Below are 21580 nucleotides of genomic sequence, written 5' to 3'. Positions count from 1 at the left end.
ACAGCCCATCGCTTTGCCCCGGATCCCATCCCTGGGTGCTATTCCTTCAGAGCCGCAGGGTCAAAGGGATGAAGCTACACGGGGAGAGGAGAGCTATTTCTTGACACGATGGGGATGTTCACTGTGATTTATCACTTCTGCATCAGTCAGCCTCTTCATGGGGGCTCCAGCCTACCCCACTCCAATTTAGATGTATTATTAAAACCTACTGCCATTGTGATAAGTTACCACTGACCTAGTGACTTCAAACACCAGTTTATTTTCTTAGAGTTCTGGAGGTCAGAAACTGAAAGTGAGTCCTATGGGGCTGAAATCGAGGCTTCAGGTATCAGCAGGACTGTGCTTCTCCTAGATACTTCAGGGGGAGATCCTCTCCTTGCCCTTTTCAGGCTCCAGAGGCCACTCACATTCCTTGGCTCACGCCCCCTTCCAGCAATAGCATCATTCCAACCTCTGTGTATGTCGCCATATCTCTTTCTCTACTCTTCTGCTTCCCTCTTCCATCTTTTCAGGACTCTCGTGATTACATTGGTCACCACCCGGACAATCCAGCCTAAGCTCCCTGCCTGGAGATACTTACCTTAATCACATCTATAAGGTCCCCTTTGCCACATAAGGTAACATATTCCCAGGTTCTGGGGATTAGGACATGGACACCTCTGGGGGTCGTTATTCAGACAACAACCCTGGTCTGATGGCTTACTCATTAAGGAGCTCCATCTGAAAGGGAGGGGGGTGATGCTGACAGAAACATGAAGATGAACTTGGCATGCTTTGTCCTGGAAGAGCTGACTGACTGGTGGGGGAGACAGACACACAGACTAAGGGTGATGATACATTGTGATAAGGACTATATAGAAGAAAGGAATATCCAACATCAAGAAGAGCGTGGAAGTTGGGTGGAATTGGGAGGTCTTCATAAAAATGGACCTTTCTGTACTATCCTGAAAGATGAAACAATTCTGCACGTGAAGAGAAGGTAGAAAGAAACCCAGTGCAGAGATCCTGTCCTTTGGCAAGACTGGGAGGTGTGAGAAGGACCAGTGAGAAGCCACGGGTGAATGAAGTGAGGGTGGCATGAAGGAGAGGTGAGGCCGGGGGAGCAGAATGAAGCCAGGTTAGAGAGTGCCTGGCACACCTTCCTCGGGAATTTATTTTTCCTTATAAGCTGTGAGGAGACCATACGAGGTTTTTCAGCCGGAGAGGGAGTGTTTTGAAATAAAATTTGTACCTCAAAAAAGATAAATCAGATGGCCATGGGGAATAGATTGAATGGAGAAGAGACTCACTCATTAAATCATTTGTCACTGAGCAACTACTATGTGCTAGGCACCTTTCTAAATGCTGGATACACAGAAGTGAGGAAAATAAAGCCTGATGGTCATGAAGCTCATATTCTAGTAGGAAAGAAAGGCAAATAATACACACAATAAATAAGTCAAGAGTGTAGTAAGTTAGATGGTAGTGAATACCAAAGAGAAAATTATATCAGGAAAGTGGGGTAGCAAGTGTTAGAGGCTTACAGTTTTGGATAGTACAGTCCTCAGAGGTGTTGTCGAGAAGGTGATAACTGAGCAGAAAAGGGAGAAAGGGCTATGCCAGTATTTGGGGGAAGAATATCCCCATGCAGAGCAAACAGTGAGGCAGAGACTCAAGCAAGAGTGTGTCTGGCCTGTTGGACCAGTAAAGAGACCAGTATAGCTGGAGCAGAGCAAGAACAAAGTAGGGGGATGTGATCAGATAGGTAGTTGGGGTCATAAAATGATTGCAGTTATAGAAATGATAAGGGTCAAAAGCTAAACCACCACAGGGGCCCTGTTGAAGAATTGTAGGTTTAGTCAAGAACTATTTCTATGTGAGATAAGATGGCACTTGGTATCTGAGTAGAGTACGGAAGGAAGAACAGAAGATTTCGGAATGACCCCCTGGGGTATCTGGTAGAAGATGATGTCATTAATTGAGATAAGAGAAGTAGGAGGAGGCTGTGTCAAGGAGGAATGGACAGGGTTTAGTTGCATACTGAGTTTGAGATGTCTGGATGACTTACAGCAAGGGATGATCACGGGTAATTGAAAATATGGCCCAAGCTCAGAAGAGTGAGCTGAAGATAAATATTTGGGCAAAAATTCCAATTAAATCCATGTCTTAGTCTGTTTAGGCTGCAATAAGAAATAATACCATAAACTGGGTGGCTTAAACAACAAACTTGTATTTCCCATGGGTCTGGAGGCTGGAAGTCCAAGATCAAGTCACCAGCAGATTCAGGGTACATTGGGGGCCCATTTCCTGGTTCATGGTTGGCATCTTCTTGCGGTGTCCTCACATGGTAGAAGGACATGAGAGCTCTCCGGTGTCTCTTCTATAAGGGCACTACCCCCATTCATGAGGGCTTCACCCTCATGACATAACCACCTCCCCGCGGCCACATCCCCAGTACCATCCCCTTGGGGGTTAGGTTTCAGCATATGATTCGGGGGTGGAAGGGACATAAACATTCAGACCATAGCAATCCATGAAGCAAAAGAAATTGGGTCCTCAGCTTGTGTTACGGAACGTGCAGAGGACAAAGGTTGGAGTGATGGGAAAGAGCAGCTTTTAAGGAGAAAGCAAAAGAGGAAGTGTTTGGAGCAGAAGGAGGAGAACCCAGGAGAGACCAAGGCAGGTGTCCAGTTCTGTTCCCACTGATAGCCCAAGACTTCTGCAGTATCAGGCAGCCCCTGTGCAAACAGTTGGGTAGCTGGTCACTTCTGAGGGCTCTTGATTACTTTGCCAATGGGTGCCACTGAAGGCCGAGAGGGTCATTGAATCCCAAGGTCGATCTTTTTCTTTCTTTCTTTCTTTCTTTTTTTTTTTAATGACTTTGGTTTTTCTCTTGCTTCTCTTTCCTCAACCCCTGAATTGAATCTCCTTCGGCCCACTTTCTCTTTCTCTCCCACTTCTCTTCCCTCCCTGCTGCCCTCACCTCCGTGGGCCATTCCTTAGCTTTTAGATGGCATTCAGAGATGTGTGTTTTGTTTTGTTTTGTTTTAAATTTCTGATGTAGCTCTTAGTGTTAGAAAAACATTGAGTCACACAAGTCAGATTAACATTTATTTCAGACCCAAAAAATGTTTTTGAAGATCATTTCCCTTTACTGGTTTTTCTTTGTTCTCTCTCTTTGTTTGGGGTTTTTTTGTTTGTTTGTTTGTTTTGATTTTGGTTTTTTCGTTAACAGTTTCAGCATCAGTCATGCACAAAATTCAGTCTTCTTTGTTTTGGGGTCTCCATGAAGTTGATATTTTCTGAAGGCAGAGACAATGTGTTTTGGGCTGCTGTGTAGTGTGTCCCTGCTGTCCTCGGGCCTGGGCTGTGTTGGGGGCATGCCGAAAGTCAGTCTCACTGTTTGGCTCAACTTTTGCAGTCCCTGCTGCTGTCACCAACCTGAGGATCACAGAGAACTCCACCAGACACCTGTCCTTCAGCTGGACCACCTCAGAAGGGGAGCTCAACGGGTACAATATCTTTCTGTACAACCCAGACCGAACGCTTCAGGAGAGAGCTCAGGTTGACCCACAAGTCCAGAGCTTCTCTTTCCAGAACTTGCTGCAGGGCCGAATGTACAAAATGGTGATCGTAACTCACAGTGGGGAGCTGTCTAATGAATCTTTCATATTCGGTCGAACAGGTAAGGCCCGGATCCAACCAAGCAGGAATGTAGAGCGGAGAAATTGTCTCAGTATTCACTGGCTTTTCTGTGTTGTGTCCTTCGTTTCCTGTTCTATACATGGTCTAGTTCTATATGAACTTGGTGATCTTCAGGCTTTTTGACCCTAAACCAATCTTTGATTCTGTACCAGAATAGCTTGGCCCCGGTTTCTGCTCTGTTGCCACCACTTGTAGACTTCATAGGGTTTGGTGGAAAAATGAATCTGGCTCCTCTATGTGCCAGCTAACCACCACAAGAGGGTTGTAGCCCATTGTGGCTCCATTCAAACTGTTCCCCTTGGGAAACTTCCACACTCATGGAGCAGAGGGCAGGTCTGGAGAAGGTCCACTGTGGAAAGGACCAATCTATGAGTGCTTCGTGACAAAGCACAGCATGAACTGAACACAAAGAATTGCAGGAAAAGGAGAGAGAGAGAGAGAGAGAGAGAGAGCTCTCTGGGCTGCCAGTAAGAAATGTAATTGACTCTTTTCCCATAATTTGAGTTCATTGTCTTATCTTTCTATTCAGTTATTTTTTTTGATATCTCATGATAGTTTTTGAGTGCTTTCTGTGCCATGCGGGGCTCACTGCTGGACAATGACCGTGAATGGTGCTGATGAGGCCCCTGATCCACTGAGCCCACATAAGCGTGGGACTGGGGTGGGGGAATGGGCACAGGGGAGAGGGGGCAGACAGCAGATTTTTAAGGAAGATGACTTGGGAACACCCTCAAGTCTAAAAAAGAAAAAAACAACATGCATGACAGAGAGACTTGACAGGACAAGATAGTACTTTCGACAGAGAAAGCATTTCAGCTGAGCCCTGCAGGTGAGGGGAGCTGTGTGAGAACGCATCCCAGGCGCCCAACAGAAGATCTCAGTGTGTTTGGGGAAGGGAATAAAAATGAGCAACAGATCCAGATCAGCCTAGAGCCTGAGTAGAATTGCCTCCGTGTTACCACTTCCAGGGCCATCTGCCCTCTGCACATCTTCCCTTCTCTGCTCATTAATGTTGAAAGTTCCTCCATCGAGAGACAAGAGTCTTCACTCTGGAGAAGAACGAGACTTACATACCCATGGGACAGGTGCCAGCATGACTAATTTACACAGTGGTAGACTTGACAGTTAGCACTCTTCTTCCAAGTGAGGCTCAACTGATATAGTTTGGCTAGGAAAGAGTTGAGGGAACGGAGAGCCTACAAGAGGGTGGAGGGGAAGCAGAGACACCCAGAGGGTGTGGGGGAGGGGCCTGGGAGAGATGGGCCAGCTTGGAAGGGGTTGGCACCTTCTGTGAACACTTTCAGGCCTTTCACAGGCTAATTTATAAACTGTGTGACCAGTTTTAATAAATAATTTCTGAAGATCTCATTTTAGATGTTTATCAGACTACATGTGGCAAGCATACAGAAGTCACCACCTGCGGTGTTTTGTTTTTGTTTTTTTTTTTAAGATTTTTATTATTTATCTGAGAGATAGAGAGAGAGTGCGCACAAGCCCGGGGAAGGGCAGAGAGAGAAGCAGACTCCCCACTGAGCAGGAAGTCCAATGTGGGTCCAATGTGGGCCAGACCCTGGGATCCTGAGCTGAGAGAAAGGCAGACACTTAACCACCCACTGAGCCACCCGTGCACCCCTGTGGTGGTTCTTTTTCTTTTCATTTGTACCACAGCTCTAGACCACATGTCCCTAAACCTATGCCCTCAAATACAGGCCAGATCTGACTCCACAATTGGGACTACTTACCTATATGCCCAACATCACTCATATCCTCACCTGTAGGCCAAATGCCTTTGTTTCTAACTCTCGTTCTTAGTAAAGGCTTTCACTGTGTTTAAGTCCCAGCTTCTGTGAGTAACCTCAGAGGATCCAATCGAAACATGACAGACAGTCTCTGGTTCAGCTGGAGTCCCGCCTCCGGGGACTTTGACTTTTATGAGCTGATTCTCTACAACCCCAATGGCACGAAGAAGGAGAACTGGAGAGACAAGGACCTGACCGAATGGCGTTTCCATGGCCTTGTTCCTGGAAGGAAGTACACACTGTGTGTGGTAACTCACAGTGGGGACCTCAGCAACAAGCTCACGGGGGAGAGCAGAACAGGTAAAAAACCCAGTTGCCAAAGGCTAGTATTGGTGGCACACATTTGAGTTACATTTTCGTAAGAAAAAGGGAAATCAGTAATGGTGTGCCATGTGCTAGCTCCTGAACTTGGAAAGGCACTATATGATAAAGGAAACAGACCTTAACCGCAAACATACCACAGAAGATCTAGGAATATGATCTAGGTCCTTAGCTTATCTCTGCCACTTACCAATGTGAAGCTAGGAATGTCCTGAGCATCTCTAAGTCTCAGTTTTCTTATGTGTAAAATAGGGATGATCATATACATCATCATTGTGTTGCCATGGGCAGTGCTTTCTAAATATTTTATTTCCTGGGCATATGCAGACAATGTTAGTCTGAATGCCACCCTGGGGTCAATGAACGAGGCCTTCTGGATGTTAACTGTCAGTGGACTGTAACCCTCACACCTCAGAAATCTAATGGAACCAGTACATACTTGTAACCCATTAGGGCCCACTCCTGTTCCACAGTACTCTAGTAAGGAAACTCTGGCTATGAAAACTGAAGAAAATGTGCATTAAACATTTGAGGAGAGTACCTAATGCATAGTAAACACTACAGATAGAAGCTTCTGTTTAGGTTTTCATAGTACCTCTTCTTACAAAGTACTTTGACATATGTCTGACATTACTCAGCTGTCTTATCTGCATGTGTTATGGCATGGACATGTTTATGTGATTTTTTTTTCATGTTCTCCTACGTACAGCCCCAACTCCTCCCAGTCTTATGTCATTTGCTGATGTTACAAACACATCCTTGGCCATCACCTGGAAGGGGCCACCGGACTGGACAGACTATGATGACTTTGAGCTGCAGTGGTCCCCCAGAGACGCAATCACGGTCTTCAACCCCTATAGCAACAGGAAATCAGAAGGACGCATCATATATGGTCTTCGTCCAGGGAGATCCTATCAATTTAGTGTCAAGACTGTCAGTGGCGACTCCTGGAAAACCTATAGCAGACCGATATTTGGATCCGTGAGGACAAGTACGACATGTTTACTACTCTTGGTTCCCCCTAAGAGGGAGGGAAAGTAGGTATTGTGACATCTTATTCCAGTGAGGCATGGCTCAAATCCACATTTTTACTTGGGATTGGTTAGATGTGAATTCAAGCAGCCGTCAACATAGACTTGTTCATTCCTTCAACATTAACAACAGTGGACAATAAAGAAATGATCTTTCCCTCACGGAGCTTGCGGTTCAGTGGGAGTTGTGAGGAAAGAAGTATTTGGCTCTCTAGAAACTCATGGTGGGGACATCTAACCCAGTACAAGAGAGCTTCCTGGAAGAAGCAGTCTCCAAACCAAAACCTAAGCAAAGAGTAAGATTCACCAGGTAGATATGGGGAAAGAAGTGGAGAATATTCTAGGTAGAGAATAAAATATTTCAAGATCAGGCGGGACAGAGGAGCTGAAAGTAGTTGACCAGAGCATAAAAAGTAAGGATTAGGAGAGTCAGGTGATAAAATGTCTTGAGAACCACGGTAGTGACTTTAACTTTATCCTTGATCAATTGGAGTCACTGAGGGATTTTCGGCCAAGATATCATAATCAGATTTACACTATAAGAAGTCACTCTGGGCACAGTGTGGAATATAGACTGTAAGGGGCAAACTAGAAACACAGGGATCCATTAGGACACGTGGCGATAAATCCTAAAGATAAAAATGCTTCAACAATGAAATACCTACCAGTTTCTTCCCAAAGGCATTTTGGAATAGATAAAGCAAACCTTGAAGAAACGAAAGTTTTCAGCATAGGAGCCTTAATCCAAATATTTATTTTTCAATAATACCAATATGTGTAGTTTCTAAGATCAGGTCAGAGAGTTAGTGGTTATTGATGAAATAGATCATTGAAAATTAGGAATTTAAGTAGGTAGCTGTTTCACCTATTCAGCAAACATTAATGTTATAGTAATTATAATTTGCACTCCACATCGTATCCAGAGAGCAATTTGAAATTGAATAGCTGAATCTCAAGAAAAATAGGCAAGAAAGAACTAAGAATTTTCATTTACTGCAAGCTCAAGATGGGTTTTTGATGGCTTATTGTGGGTTATGCGACACGTGTGCTCAATTTAAGAACTCAGTAGAGGCGGGGTTCAGCAGATGGCTTCTGGAGTATTATATTCTGTCCTGGGTGCTGAAATTTAAGAGCGGCCTTTACCAAATGGGGCAGGCCTACAAGGAGAGCAGCTGGCAAGAAGAGGGACTCAGGGTTGTGTTTGATAAGGAATGACTGATGGAACTTTGAAGATTGCATTAGATAGGATTAGATTTGGTTGTGCGTAACTGAAAGCCCAAGGTAACAGAGAGTTAAACAACAGAGAACTTTATAATTCTCATGTAGAATCCTTACACAATTCTGGGTCTCTCACATCTACTCCAGCCATGATGAACAACTTGCAATTCCTGATCTTCTACCTTCCCACCCCTCCCAGCCCCACCCTGGGTGCCTGGATTCATACTTTTCTCTGCCTGAAATGCCCCTTTCCCAATATCTTGGTGAGGTATCATCTCTGCCCGAAAGCCTTTGCTAACTAACTCCTGTCCACCATTAACTCCAGAAAGTTGTCTAGCACGCCACCCAGCACCTTCTCTGTCCATTTCTTCTGGTTCATTCTCCTTTCTACCCTGTTTTGTGGCTGTTTCAGACTCCTCTCCCCTCCTAGAGTTTAGGGCTGATGCCTAATTCACTTCCATACTGTTCACAGTATGGAAGGCACCTTACCCATAGCAGGTACCTATTTCTTAGTGAACAGGGCTATGACGGGAGATCTTAGAAGACATGTGGACTTGAGAGGCAGAAAGGAGAGGGGAGAAAGAACAGAGGAAAGAGGCTGAAGCAAATTTCCATATTATTCTTTGAGTAAATTATCAGAATTATGAATCGGGCATGGTGTTTCTAAAGACTTTCCCTGAGGCCAAACAGAGAAGGTATCTTTGGGTTCCAGCTGTGGTTTGGTTTGAAGGAGTTCAAAAGATTAACAAGGAGTTAATGTTTGAAAAGACATAAGTACTGCTTGCCTCAAAGGCCATTCCCTTATCCTGAAAAAATCTCCAGGTTTTTTTTTTTTTTTCTCAAAATCATTGTTACCTAAACTGTTATGACTTAGCTAAATATTTTAGACCTTGATATGAAACACAAATTCATCCAGTGGCACAAAGATGCCGAGTGTTTCAAAGTCACGCTTGTTGAGGACGAAGAGTCCTGTGACTAAGGAGACAGTGTCAGGAGAAGAGGGGTTTTATGCCAAATCAGAGCAACAGATGATGATCTATTCTGCAAGTGGAAGTGGGGAGCTAGTGCTCCCAGCTGTGCAACCCACAGGCCCTGTGCTCAGAGGGACCCCATACTCCGTTTAATTTTCTGTTGTCACCATCTTGAAATCTTAATAGTTTGAACACAGAGTATTGCATTTTTCACTTGGCGCTGGATCCTGAAAATTATGTAACCATAAACCTAACAAAGTTTATGAAAAAACATACATTTTATTCTTTTTAAAGATTTTACTTATTTATCTCAGAGCACAAGGAGGGGAAGCAGCAGAGGGAGAGAGAGAAGTAGGATCCCCACTGAGCAGGGAGCCCAACTCAAACACAGGACCCTGAGATCATCATCGGGGTTGAAGGCAGACGCTTAATCGACTGAGCCACCCAGGCACCCCTGAACATACCTTTGAGTTTGGGGAGGAAGGGCAAGTGGAGAAAAGAGAAAAGGATGAAATTTGTAACAGGGATAGTAAAGACCCAACAATGAAATGGAAGGGGTTTTCCCTATTTGGTCAAATATAGCTGTCTTTAGCCTTATTTTTTATTTTTTAATCTATCCCCATAATATGCAGTACTCTGTGAGCTCCTGAGTTTGATGTCCCTGGTTAGTGCTATCTGATCATTGTTACTCTGTTTTCTGCTGTGGCCAATGAAACAATGGGCAGCTTTTAAAACTAAATATTTATCAAGACTTTTGACTCCTGGAATGAGATAGAGTGGTATAGACCTAGATTTTCAAGTTCTATTCAAGAACCTGAAGCCTCCTTAGAAATTCCTAGGGACAGGGGACAAGGAAAAGGAAGCCTCAGGGAAGTCACCCCAGCAGAGCATCCCTGACCCCCACCAAGGCACACTTAAAACACAGGACCAGAGCCCGTCTGATTTAACATAGAGGGGAATGGAGACCTTTTCTTTTTGAAATGGCTTAGTTGCAAAAATTCAAATTTAAAGCCTGTGTATCGAAATCATACAATTTAGCTTCATCAGATGTAATTAGAGATGGGGAGGTCTTGTCACTGGTCAGGGAGGCCTAGAGTTTGGGTGGTAACCTATGAGGTCAGGTCGGCTAGGTGCTTATCTGTCATACTATACCTCTTACTCCTTGTAGAGTCACGCACAACAACCCCTGAGATCATGATCGCTCTTCATTGAGTCCCTAATCGGTCAGGCACGGTCTCAGGCCGGAGAAACTGACTGACCATGAGCACAGGGGCTGGAAGAGCATGGTGTATACAGGGAACCACGAGCAGTTACTGAACCGGAGGATGGCTTGTGAACAGGGAAGGCAGAGACTGGAAGCGGGGGGGACAGAGCCAGGGCCTAGAAGGTAGCAAGGAAACAATGCCATATCTTAATTTTCTCATAAAAGCTGGCTTTTATTGAGCAATTAATATACCAATGCCATGTCTTTGTTTTTGTTTTTGTCTTTTCTCATAAGAGCTGGCTTTTATTGAGCAATTACTATACCAGACACAGATTTTTAGGTGGCTGTGCCTGGTTCAACTCTATGACCCATCACAGTCCCCACAGGAAGTAGCTTCTCTTAATTTTCTCACTTTACAAATGTGGCACAGACACGGCAAGTAACTTGCTCAAGAAGCCACCCCTGGTAAACAGAATCTGAATTCAGGCAGGCCAAGCTGCCATTCTAACCTGCTGGCTACTCAGCCCCAACTTCCACCTGACTTCTGCCCCTTAATTTTAGTGTGGACGCTATATTTAGTGGGTATTTGTGTTTCCGATCACACTGGCACCAGGAGATTTTTTAAAAGGACAGCATTTTAATTTTTAGTGGCTCTCAGAGTGTGGTCTGGGAAGCAGAAATTCCTTGGGAGATCCTTAAGAATTTCTTTCTTTCTTTCTTTCTTTTTTTAAGATTTTATTTATTTGACACAGAGAGAGAGATCATAAGGAGGCAGAGAAAAGGGCAGAGAGAGAGGGCGAAGCAGGCTCCCTGCTGAGAAGAGAGCCTGATGTGGGGCTCGATCCCAGGACCCTGAGACCACGACCTGAGCTGAAGGCAGAGGCTTTAACCCACTGAGCCACCCAGGCGCCCCAAGAATTGTTTTCTTTCTTGAAAAGTAATCCAAGTAAATCTTAAGACTTATGTAGATCTCACAGCACACTGGGCCCAAAGGAGCTGAAGGAAGAAGAAGAAAAAAAAAAAAAGTCTTCCTGAGTTGTGACATGTCTGTCCCTCTCTGCCCTGTAGAGCCAGACAAGATTCAAAACCTGCACTGCCGGCCTCAGAACTCCACGGCTATCGCCTGCTCTTGGATCCCTCCTGACTCTGACTTTGACGGGTATAGCATTGAATGTCGGAAAATGGACACTCAGGAAGTTGAGTTTTCCAGAAAGCTGGAGAAAGAGAAATCTCTCCTCAACATCATGATGCTTGTGCCCCACAAGAGGTACCTGGTGTCCATCAAGGTGCAGTCGGCCGGCATGACCAGCGAGGTGGTGGAAGACAGCACCATCACGATGATAGACCGTAAGTGTTTCTGGAGGTGATGCACGCAGCGAGCCCCCGGTTCTACCGGGCACGCAGCTCACCTTCCCAGGAGCCAGACCTGGGGTCGCTTGCAAAAGAGAATGGGAGAGCCTCCAGGCTCCGGAGACATTTTTCCTGTGTAGGTGAAGCATCCCGGCAGGAAATGATTTAAACAGTCTTCAAGTACTTTGATGTTTCAAGACAACACTTGGCCTGATAGAGCTAGAGGTATCACAGAGCTTTGGGGCAATTTGGTGGTACAGCATCAGGAAATCCTCCCCTCTCGTTATGTTTAATGTGCCTCTGGCAAATCACTTCCTCTGCTTCCCTCCAGGAGAGGAGAAGGAGGTTTTCTTATTGTAAATTTTAAACACACACACACACACACACACACCCCACACACACACCCATGTAGGGAAGTGGAGACCCTCGTGTCACTGATTGTCCTGACTCCCCTGGGTTCCTTCTTTATCCTTTTCAGGGCCCCCTCCTCCACCTCCGCACATTCGGGTGAATAAAAAGGATGTGCTGATTAGCAAATCTTCCATCAACTTCACTTTCAACTGCAGCTGGTTCAGCGACACCAACGGAGCTGTGAAGTACTTCACAGTGGTCGTGAGGGAGGCGGATGGTAAGTGATCACCGACTCTGCTTCGTCAAAGGTCACCTGGATGCCGGCGATGTTCCCAAAACCTACTCAAACGCTCTTTCAGCAGCAAAGCCTGTTACTCACCGGATTTAACTACGAAATGGGTGAATGATAATAGTAGCAACCGCATCCATAGCATAAATAGCCTCATGTAGGGATGCCGGGGCTCCTTGGAAGAGCCCTGGCTCCGTGGTGACCCCCAGAGCCTTCTCCACGGCTCACTCAGTGCTGATGGTTCCTTCTTGGCTCTGCCGTCGAGCAGCCCCGTGTACTTCGTGTCTTCCCTGCCCCGATCTCCAACAGCCCAAGGAAGCACAGGCTCCAAACCACCCACCGATTCACAGAAAACACTCAAGAGCTAAACAGAGGGAAAAGATGATCCTGAAAGGCAGTCTTCCTTTCTCTACTGAATTTTCAACAGTGAATTTTATTTTCTCATCAACGAAATTATTCGCTGTCTACCTCATTCCTACATGCCAGGCAGATACTAGGTAAGAGTTGTAACAACGTTGGATACGACCTCAAATACGATTTCTTGGAGCTTCTTATGTTGGCGTTTGTGAAACCACCTAGAGGAGGGTCGTGTTTGCCACGGAGGCCTTGTGCCCGATTCCTCCAAAACGTGTGTGTCTGCGGCAGCATCGTGTATTTGACGTGCCTTAGATTTTCCAAAATTGTTTAAGGTGTTACACACCCCTGGTTCTTTTAACCTCTTTGTGGGCTGTGAGAAGCTTTAAACCCGACCAGTGCTGGAGCGGGTCCTAGGCTAGACAGGATTTTAGTTTCACGGGATAGCTAAGGGTCCGTGTGCTTTGACGTTTTATTTAATTGTACTGAAGTTGGTTATGCAAAATTAATTAAATGATACCAAGGGTCAGGGGTGCATCCCAGATGTCCCTACATCTCACAAATAGGTATATTTACTTATATCTACAGATAAGGATTTAAGAGAGAAACCTGCGAACTATGCAGAGATTGTTAGATTTGATGAGGATGCAGTGGAGATAATGGTTTCCTACATGAATGTAAGGCAGTGACCAAAAGGAAGCCACACCCCAGCAGGCAGCCTTGTGTTCTGCAGCCTTGTGGGTTTCAGTTATTGATGTTCCGTGGAGATGGGCTGTGCTCCCCTGGCTATCTAAGATAACAGTCCGTCTCCTATAAATGTAAATCATAGCATATATGTTCATCCCAAAGGCAACATTCCATTTCATTTACTGTCAACAAGGTAATATTTCCAAGACCCACTCATTTTGAACAAATTTTATTAAACAAGAGTCCAGAATGCGATGAACCCCCGCAAAACCACTTCTCGAAGTGCATGGCTAATGGTGTCCTATCTCCATAATATTTATCTTCCTAATTATGCCTTCCTCCAGCCAACATCAAAACGAGTTTATGGTGCCAAAACACACAGCAAGCTGGGTGGACGGGGCGAGTTCTGGGAAGCGTGCTGCAGGAGGGGCCAAATTCGAGCCAGGATTAAAGTGTACTCAAGATAACAGAGAGCTGTGCACTGAGCTGTGATCGGACAGGGTGTGGCACAGGGAGCGTGCCTGTAGGTGACTGCTCTGGCCTTGAACTTGATTTTTCTTATCTCTTCCCTATTTCCTAGGTCATGAGGATTTCCTTATTAGCTCAGCTACAATGGTCATTGGCAAGGCAGAGATCTTATTGAGTGGGTTGACTCTCCCAGCGGGGAGTGGCCAACTTTCGGGAGGTCTGAAACACGTCTACCATCTGATGCAATGAGTTAACTACCCAAGCCCACATGTTTTATTTCCTAGAAATATCATGGTGTGTGTCTGTGTCTATATATAAATCCACGTGCGTGTGTATTAAATGTTGTATATACACACTCTTTTTAATTTTTACTTTAGAAGAAGTGGATTAAAATTAATTTCATTAGGAGACTTTCACAGCATCCTTCAAGATCAAAGTGTTTGCCCTTCGGAGCTGACCGGAGATGGTGGGAGAGGGGAGGCAGACTTAGAAGCCTAGGGAGAGATCCCTCAGGTCACGAGAAAGCCAGCAGCTCACCGTGGGTTTTCTCCCCGCAGGCAGTGATGAGTTGAAGCCAGAACAGCAGCACCCTCTGCCCTCCTACCTAGAATACAGACACAACGCCTCCATTCGGATGTATCAGACCGATTACTTTGCCAGCAAGTGTGCGGAAAGTCCCGACAGCAACTCCAAGAGTTTTAACATTAAGCTGGGAGCAGAGATGGAGAGCCTGGGTGGAAAATGCGATCCCAACCAGCAAAAGTTCTGCGACGGGCCACTGAAGCCACGCACTGCCTACAGGTTAGACATACTACCTTCATTTTGCAAGAAGGGACAAGATGCAGGAGAGGGGGCTCAGCTGTCTGGGCATCTGATGCATCCGAGCTCTGGCAGATTACTAACCAGCATTACCACAGTGCTGTGCATGTTCCTGGGTAGTTTATAAAGTCTGAGTTCCTGCCTCCATTCATGGGTGATGTGTAAAGAAGGCCGTTGGCGTTGTGCAAAAGCTCCAATCCATTATACGAAGATCGTTCTTTCTCTTCACACTTCTTTAGCACAAATCAAACAATTTATTTACTATGTTAATACTGTAAAAGTGTCCAAACAGAAAGATTGAGTTTAGGGAGACCCAAGAAAGATGAAGTTTCATCTTTTACTTTTAGTGAGGGCTGACATTACACTTACTTATTTATCTTCTAAGGCACCGAAAGATGAAAGCGCTCTTTGGTCCAGGCAGAACTCTCAAAGGAAAGGGCCCTGCATGTATGGGCGTACCATTTCCTCCTGCTAGGCAGACAGAAGAGAAGGAGCAGCTGTTTGGTTTGGCCCCAGAGAGCATTACTGCAGCCAACGGGCCCTTCCAGTCATTGGAATTCGCAGTGCCATTGGCCTGCACTGTGCTCCCCGAAAGCAAGTATAAGCAGAGGTACACAGCATCCCCAACCAGAGTCCTCAAGAAAAAGAGACTCTTGGCAGCCATCTTGGATATAAGCTATAAGCATCCAAGATCAGTCTTGAGTGTTGGCAGAGCTGACATCTGGTTGGCATGGCAGTCCATCAGGTTCGCTTTGGCCAGTGTCTACTCCGGTTAGTCGGTGCCCAGGGCTTGTTGACTCTAACGTATTTTGAATATCAGCCCTGAATCTCAGTAGAGACTTTCCTGCAGGCTCCAAATGGAGACGTGATATGATATCACACGTGAGAGTATTCTTAGCCCCTCCCTGGAATCAACATGGGCAGGCTGAGAGTTTTCCTAAAACAGAGGACTCATCTTGGGCAAGAACTCGAGCTATACCTCTGCCCCAGGCTCACCACAGAAATGCTGTTGCCACCCCAGCCAAGGTCGGCATCTCCAGAGTAAACACACGCAAACTTATTAATGATGTTCACTTCAAGAAGAGAGCATATGAGCCTTCCTGAAGGAGGGGAGAGCTCAGACAGAGCAAAGGAGAAATATGAAAGAGATCAGAATGAGGGAATCTCTCAGTTTCTGTAAGAATCAAGAGATGCCTCAGCTCCTTGGTCACACTGGCTCAAGGAAATTTGAGCAGAAGTCTCCCAAGGGCTCTATTCAGTTTGTGAGTTGTCCAGTGGAGGCTGATTTCTGTTTGTTTGCTCTGAAAATGAAGGAGAGAAGATGACTCATTGTTCCATTTAAGAGAAGGACCATGAGAAGCTGTAGGTGGCCCTGCGCCCTTCTCTCCCCAGCACACTCCTTCCCATCCCTAACAGCTGCCCAGGCCTGAGTGATCTCCCTTGGAGCCCGGGTGCTGCCACTTAGCCGTGTGACCTCGGAAATGGCATTCCAATCCCCAAGCCCTCTCTTCTCTCATCTGTGAGACAACACAGGGTCTTCTAGATTCAAGTCTTCCAGTGGTCCCCATTGACTTCCAAGAGTAAGTGAAGATTCCAGAGCAGGGCACAGAAAGCGCCCTCCCCCCCCACCACCCATCTGCCTCCGGCCTGCCGCTCCTGCTTTGCCTCCTGCCATCTGCCGAAAGTACACCCTGCCTTTTGCTAGCCCTCACTTGGAGTTCCTTTAAATATGACAGGCCTTTCTTAGACCTCTGAGCCCCCACATGTTCTTTTCACTCTGTTTGGTACACCCTCCACTCCTTTGACTGGCTGGTGCGTCCCCTCCTACAGTTCAGAAGCGCCCCCAGCCCTCATCAGGCCCCACATTTACCCCCCCCTCCCCCCAGCAACCCATCAGCCCATCAGCCCGCACTGAGCAGGTGGCACGCGCTCCTGTTCCGCGGCAGCACTCAGACCCTCCATCCCTCCAGTCCACCACTCAACAGCATCGTATAGCTCTTTGTTTAGTCACCGGCACTCTTCACCAGACTACCAGAGCTCACAGTCTATTAGAGGAGACAAAGCAATGTGGCAAGTACCTGGCCCCCAAGAGATGCTCATTCAGTGTTTGTGAACAAATAAGGGAACGAGCTAAGACGCACTATGAACAGTTACACATTCTTATTACACCTTTATCAACTCATGCCATCCTCATTGGCTTTCTAGAACACAACTTTCCGGTATTTCTCCACATTTGGTTCAGTCCCGTGAAAAGCATGCCGGGCAAATAATGCTTGATAGCCTTTCAAAGTCCAGGGAACTACAGGCTAAGCGGTCTCCTGTAGGGCTGCCGACCCCTAGCTTAGTGCAGCCAGAATTCTGCCTATCTCAAGATGGTGACTGCCACAGTGACCCTCAATGCTGTCAGGCATCTTTTTTTCTGAAGAGAATAGGTAGACAGGAGAGAACATGGGGCGGGAGTGGGGGAGGGTGGGCGGGGGAAGCGGGGGGGGGGGGGAAGTGGGGGTGGGGGTGGGGGAGGGGAATAGGATCGAAAAGAAATGGGAAATGCTGGGTTTAGCTGCATTGCAAATTTATTATGTCAACGAATGTAATGTCTTCCCATTTGTTACTGGGTTCCTATTATGTGGGTGCATAATTAACGTCATTCCATATGGGAAGAGAAAGGGCAGATCATAATGGGTGGGAGGCAGTTTAGAGGTTAGCAAAGAACGCGCTGATCTGGTTTTGTTTCTATTCTAGATAGAATAGCAATGTGACCCCGAGTGGGTAGTCAGCTTCTCTTGAGCTCATTTTCCCCAAATGAAGGAAATTGAACCACATGATCTCTGACTTTGTGCTATAGGTTTCTGATTCTGAACCCATATAAAGTTGAAATCATTAGTGTCATACATCTGTTTATTAAAGTAATCACACACACACACACACACACACACACACACACACACACACTGAGAAGGTATCTGTAAAATATAGGCAGAAATGTTGAAGGACACGAGGGTAAACAAATACCATTAAGGTTCAAAAGGCTTCTTGAAGGAGGTAACATTTTAGCTGAGCACTAAAAAGTAAGGAAGGATTTGAAAATATGGAGAGAGGGACAAAAGGAGATTCCAGGTGGAGGGAAGAATGGGAGTCCAAGTGCAGAGGAGGAAGACACAGACTGTTCAGAGAAGAGCAAGTAGTCTAGTCTCAAATTGTGGGGAGAGCAGGAAAGGGGGTAGCAGGGAAGACAAGCCCAGGAAGATAGGGGGATCTGGAAGATCTGGGACAGGATCGGGAGGGGGGCTACATGCTGAGATAGGGAAGTGGTGATGGTGTCCCTTTTTGGAAAGGGGTTAAGAGCAGAGTTCCTATTAATCCCATTATGTTTAAGGAACTCTGCTAGATCATGATCTCCTTTCTGGAGATACTAAGTCATTATCTTCTCTACTTGGTCGTTATCTCCTTTCTGGGTTCCTAAAGGTCATTATTCATCTGGATCCACTTGGTGTTTTGTTTGGGTTTTGCACCTAGAATTTCAGAGCAGAACATGGCAAGGTTGTTACCATCCAAGGCTTTTAATTTACAAATGAAGAAACAGAGGCATAAAAAATTTTAGGGGCCATTCATCTACTCAGGAACAGAGTGCTAGCTAGACCTCAGACCCTCTGCTTCCCAGCGTGGGACCTTTTTCCCATGCCTCCCACAGAAGTCAGAGCTGTTAAACTAAAACTAAGCCGAGAGGAAATAAGAGAAAGAAATCTGGATAAAGATTCAGAAAATACAGAGTTTGGTTTTCTTGCACCAGCTTTTTCTCTGATCTTGAGCAAGACACGGAATCTCTCCAAGCTTCAGGTCCCAAATCTCTGAAGTTATATCCTAAGCTCCCTTGTTACAGGGGAGATGTTGGAGATGCTCAAGTGGGACCATGTTCGTGAAAGTCCTTCCACACTTACAAATCATTACACCAATATAAGAAACGCTTTCCAGCAAAGAGACTCGTTTCAGTTTCCAAAAGTACAATGCATTAGCAGCCCACACCAACTCCTCACCTTCCCACTGAACATAAGCTGACTGCTTCTTACCCTTCAGGGACAGCTCACGATACTTCCACCAACAGCCTGGTATTCCTGGAAGTACAACTTCTGACTGGAAAGTAGCTTTTAGAGATGGAAATTATAGATGTGGCTGATCAATATCGTCCTGCTCATTTCATAAGACGGCAGTTGGACGTGGGCATGAGTTGGAAGGAAAGGTTCGCCCCAGCCTGATACAATTTTGGCATTCTTATGGGTCATGCCCAGAAACTTCTGGGTTGAACAAGTCTAGATTTTTTTTTTTTAAAGGAAAAAGTGACTTCTGTTCACTTTCCTAGGATTTAAATTAACACTGGGGAAGTTTCCCCATATAAATCAAGTCTGATAGTCTCAGCAAACCTATGTTTGAAAAGAGAAAGAACTCAAGAGCTGGCCTGAGCCTGTCTTTTTTTTTTTTTTTCTTCTCTGAGGCAGTCTTTTACTTAGTGCAGGAATGCTCTCCTACAGCTTCTGTGAAAGCTGCTTCTCCCTCAGCCTCTGCTTAAATACCCTCAGTGACTGGGAGCTCACTACCTAATGCCGCAGCTTATTCTCTAGATGTTACAATGACTTTATGTTCCCAAACTACACTTCTCTGTGACCTTTCAGCCTATTGGGCTTCACTCTACCTTCAAGAACAAAAATAATGAGGTCTGTTTCCTCTTCTGCATGGAAATTCCTTAAATCTGAAGTCAGACCTCATGTTCCACTAAATCTTTTCTGTCGTCATCCTGTTTAATGATCTCAAATCAAAATGATTTCAAATTTGAGATCAAATGATCTCAAACTCTTCCTAAGATATGTCCCCAGAAACCGAGGGCAGGCCCCTGGTATGGCCTGACTCACCCAGCAAATATGAGATCAAGGTTCTCAGACAGGGAAAATAGACTTTTCATCCAGGCTGAGGTTACACATTTATTTTTTGCAGCTGTATCTTGCTGGCATTTCAAATTTCGGGCCAGCTAATCTCCATACGGACATGTGGATGGCCCCCTCAGCAGCTCTCCTTGTCCAGGTGACTGGAAGAGCTCCAAATGTCCGCTGGAAAGTTCTAAATCAACGTCTCACTGTCACTCTAAACCCAGCACAGGCCAAGCAGAGCTCTTCCTTTGCCCCCGGTTAGCTCCCGATCTCCATCAGTGATGCCATTATTCTCTCAAGTGGCCTGAGCTCAAATTTTATGCCCATCCTGAATTCCTCCCTTCTCCTCTTCAGGATGGGCCCCCTCTAGTCCTTCCTGCCAATACTTGCCCATTGTGGTTCCCTCTGCTGGAACATGGACATGGCTGCCTCCCTCACTTTCCTCTGATTTCTTATTTAGGAGCCCACCCCGACCATGCTGAATGGGGCAGTTCCCCACGCCCATGCCCACTGCTATCCATTTCTCTTACTCTGCTCTTTTCTTTTTCTGCTACATATTACCATCTGGCGTATTAAAGTTGCATAAATGTTATCTGACTTCTAATTCCAGAGAATGTAGCCTCTGGGATGGTAGGGACTTTGCTGTGTCCCTTGCAGGATCCTCTGATCCTAGAACAGGGACCAGCACATAGTAGGCGCTCAGTAAACATTGGATGAACAAATGAATAAATGTATGAATGAACCTGGATAGATCTGATTCCATAATTCTTGTCCTACCTAGCACACATATGGACCAGGTGCCCACCCTATGGCTCCTGGAACCCATCTTCTGGTCAGCTTTACTGTGGTCGGCCACTTGCACTTAAATAAATTGGTTTTCCTTTCAGAATCAGCATTCGGGCTTTTACGCAGCTGTTTGATGAGGACCTGAAGGAATTCACAAAGCCGCTCTATTCCGACACATTTTTCTCTTTGCCTATCACCACTGAGTCAGGTAAGGCCAGCCTCCCCATCTACCTGCCTAGTCTCCAGCTGCCATGTCACTTACAAGGGCCTCCAGTGGAGATCTGGTGACGTGGCTGATGGCAAGGGGAACATGCATTTTTCACTTGGAATTTAATCTTTGTGGGATCATGGATGACATGGAGTCAAGAAATTGCTCCTACTTCTAAAGGAGAATGGGCTAAGCGGCCATTAATCTTGAAAAGAAGATAGAAGTATCAGATTTTTTTTTAATTAAAAATGAAGTTTTTAAAAATAATGGGTGAAAAACATTCAAATTGGGAGCTTTGCACAGGCCAAAATGTAAATACAAAAGGCTTTCAGTCATAGGTGGGAATGTATGAATCCACAAACATAGAAATGCATGGGAAAAAAAGACTAGAAGAAGAAACACCGAAGTATTCACAATGAGTATTCACAATGAGCCTGGCCGGCTCAGCCGATGGAACATAGGACTCTCGATCTCAGGGTCCTGAGCTCAACCCACGCTGGGTGTAGAGCCTACTGGAAAAAGGGATTAACAATGATCGTCTCCAAGTAGTGGGATTATAGGTGATACTTTTTTTTTTTTTTTTTGCATATTACACGTAGCTTTTACACCATTAAAAAAATGTTAACTTAAAAGCCTTAAAATAAATAAATTTACAAAAGAAACTTCTCTAGCCTGAGGAATAGCAGTAGCTAATATTTACTACATGAAATAGTTTATCCAGTGAAGACATGAAATACTTTATCCGATCTTCACTCTAACCTTCTGAGGTAGAGACTATCACCATCCCCCGTTTGAAAGGGGAAGACCTGGGACACCAAGAGGTTTAAGTAACTTGCCCAGGAGAGTAGAGCTGAATTCTGGCATTTTCTGCTGGAACTCTTAACCTCTGTACAGCTTTGCCTCAGAATACTCCCCTCACACTGAGAATAGTGTCATGTGTCAGCACATTGTTCCTTGACCAGCATCGGTCCCAGCCTTTCCCAAGAGGCAGGGTTCTACAATGCTTGGTCTCAGGAAGTTCTTCTTCATAGCTAAAACAGTCTCTCATGCTGCATGACAAAAGATGACTCAGCCTCACAAACACTCCCATCTATTTATGCCAAATATAGGGATAATCTCCC

General features: G+C 45.5%; 1 protein-coding gene across 2 annotated transcripts in view; it reads left to right on the top strand.

Annotated features, from left to right (window-relative positions):
- The window catches only part of PTPRB (protein tyrosine phosphatase receptor type B), a 115740-nt gene that overhangs the window by 73973 nt on the left and 20187 nt on the right, over window positions 1-21580 (top strand). For both annotated transcript variants that reach the window (XM_059186319.1, XM_059186320.1), the window contains 7 exons: window positions 3401-3664; window positions 5520-5783; window positions 6514-6795; window positions 11297-11575; window positions 12057-12206; window positions 14285-14528; window positions 20353-20459. In XM_059186319.1, the coding sequence (XP_059042302.1) occupies window positions 3401-3664; window positions 5520-5783; window positions 6514-6795; window positions 11297-11575; window positions 12057-12206; window positions 14285-14528; window positions 20353-20459 (1590 nt within the window). The remainder of the gene's footprint in view (window positions 1-3400; window positions 3665-5519; window positions 5784-6513; window positions 6796-11296; window positions 11576-12056; window positions 12207-14284; window positions 14529-20352; window positions 20460-21580) is intronic.

This window comes from Mustela lutreola, chromosome 8, assembly GCF_030435805.1.
Source record: "Mustela lutreola isolate mMusLut2 chromosome 8, mMusLut2.pri, whole genome shotgun sequence".
In the NCBI taxonomy this organism is placed as follows: Eukaryota; Metazoa; Chordata; class Mammalia; order Carnivora; family Mustelidae; genus Mustela; species Mustela lutreola.
The sequence above is the reverse complement of the archived record's forward strand: the minus strand, read 5'-3'. Positions and strand labels throughout refer to the sequence as shown.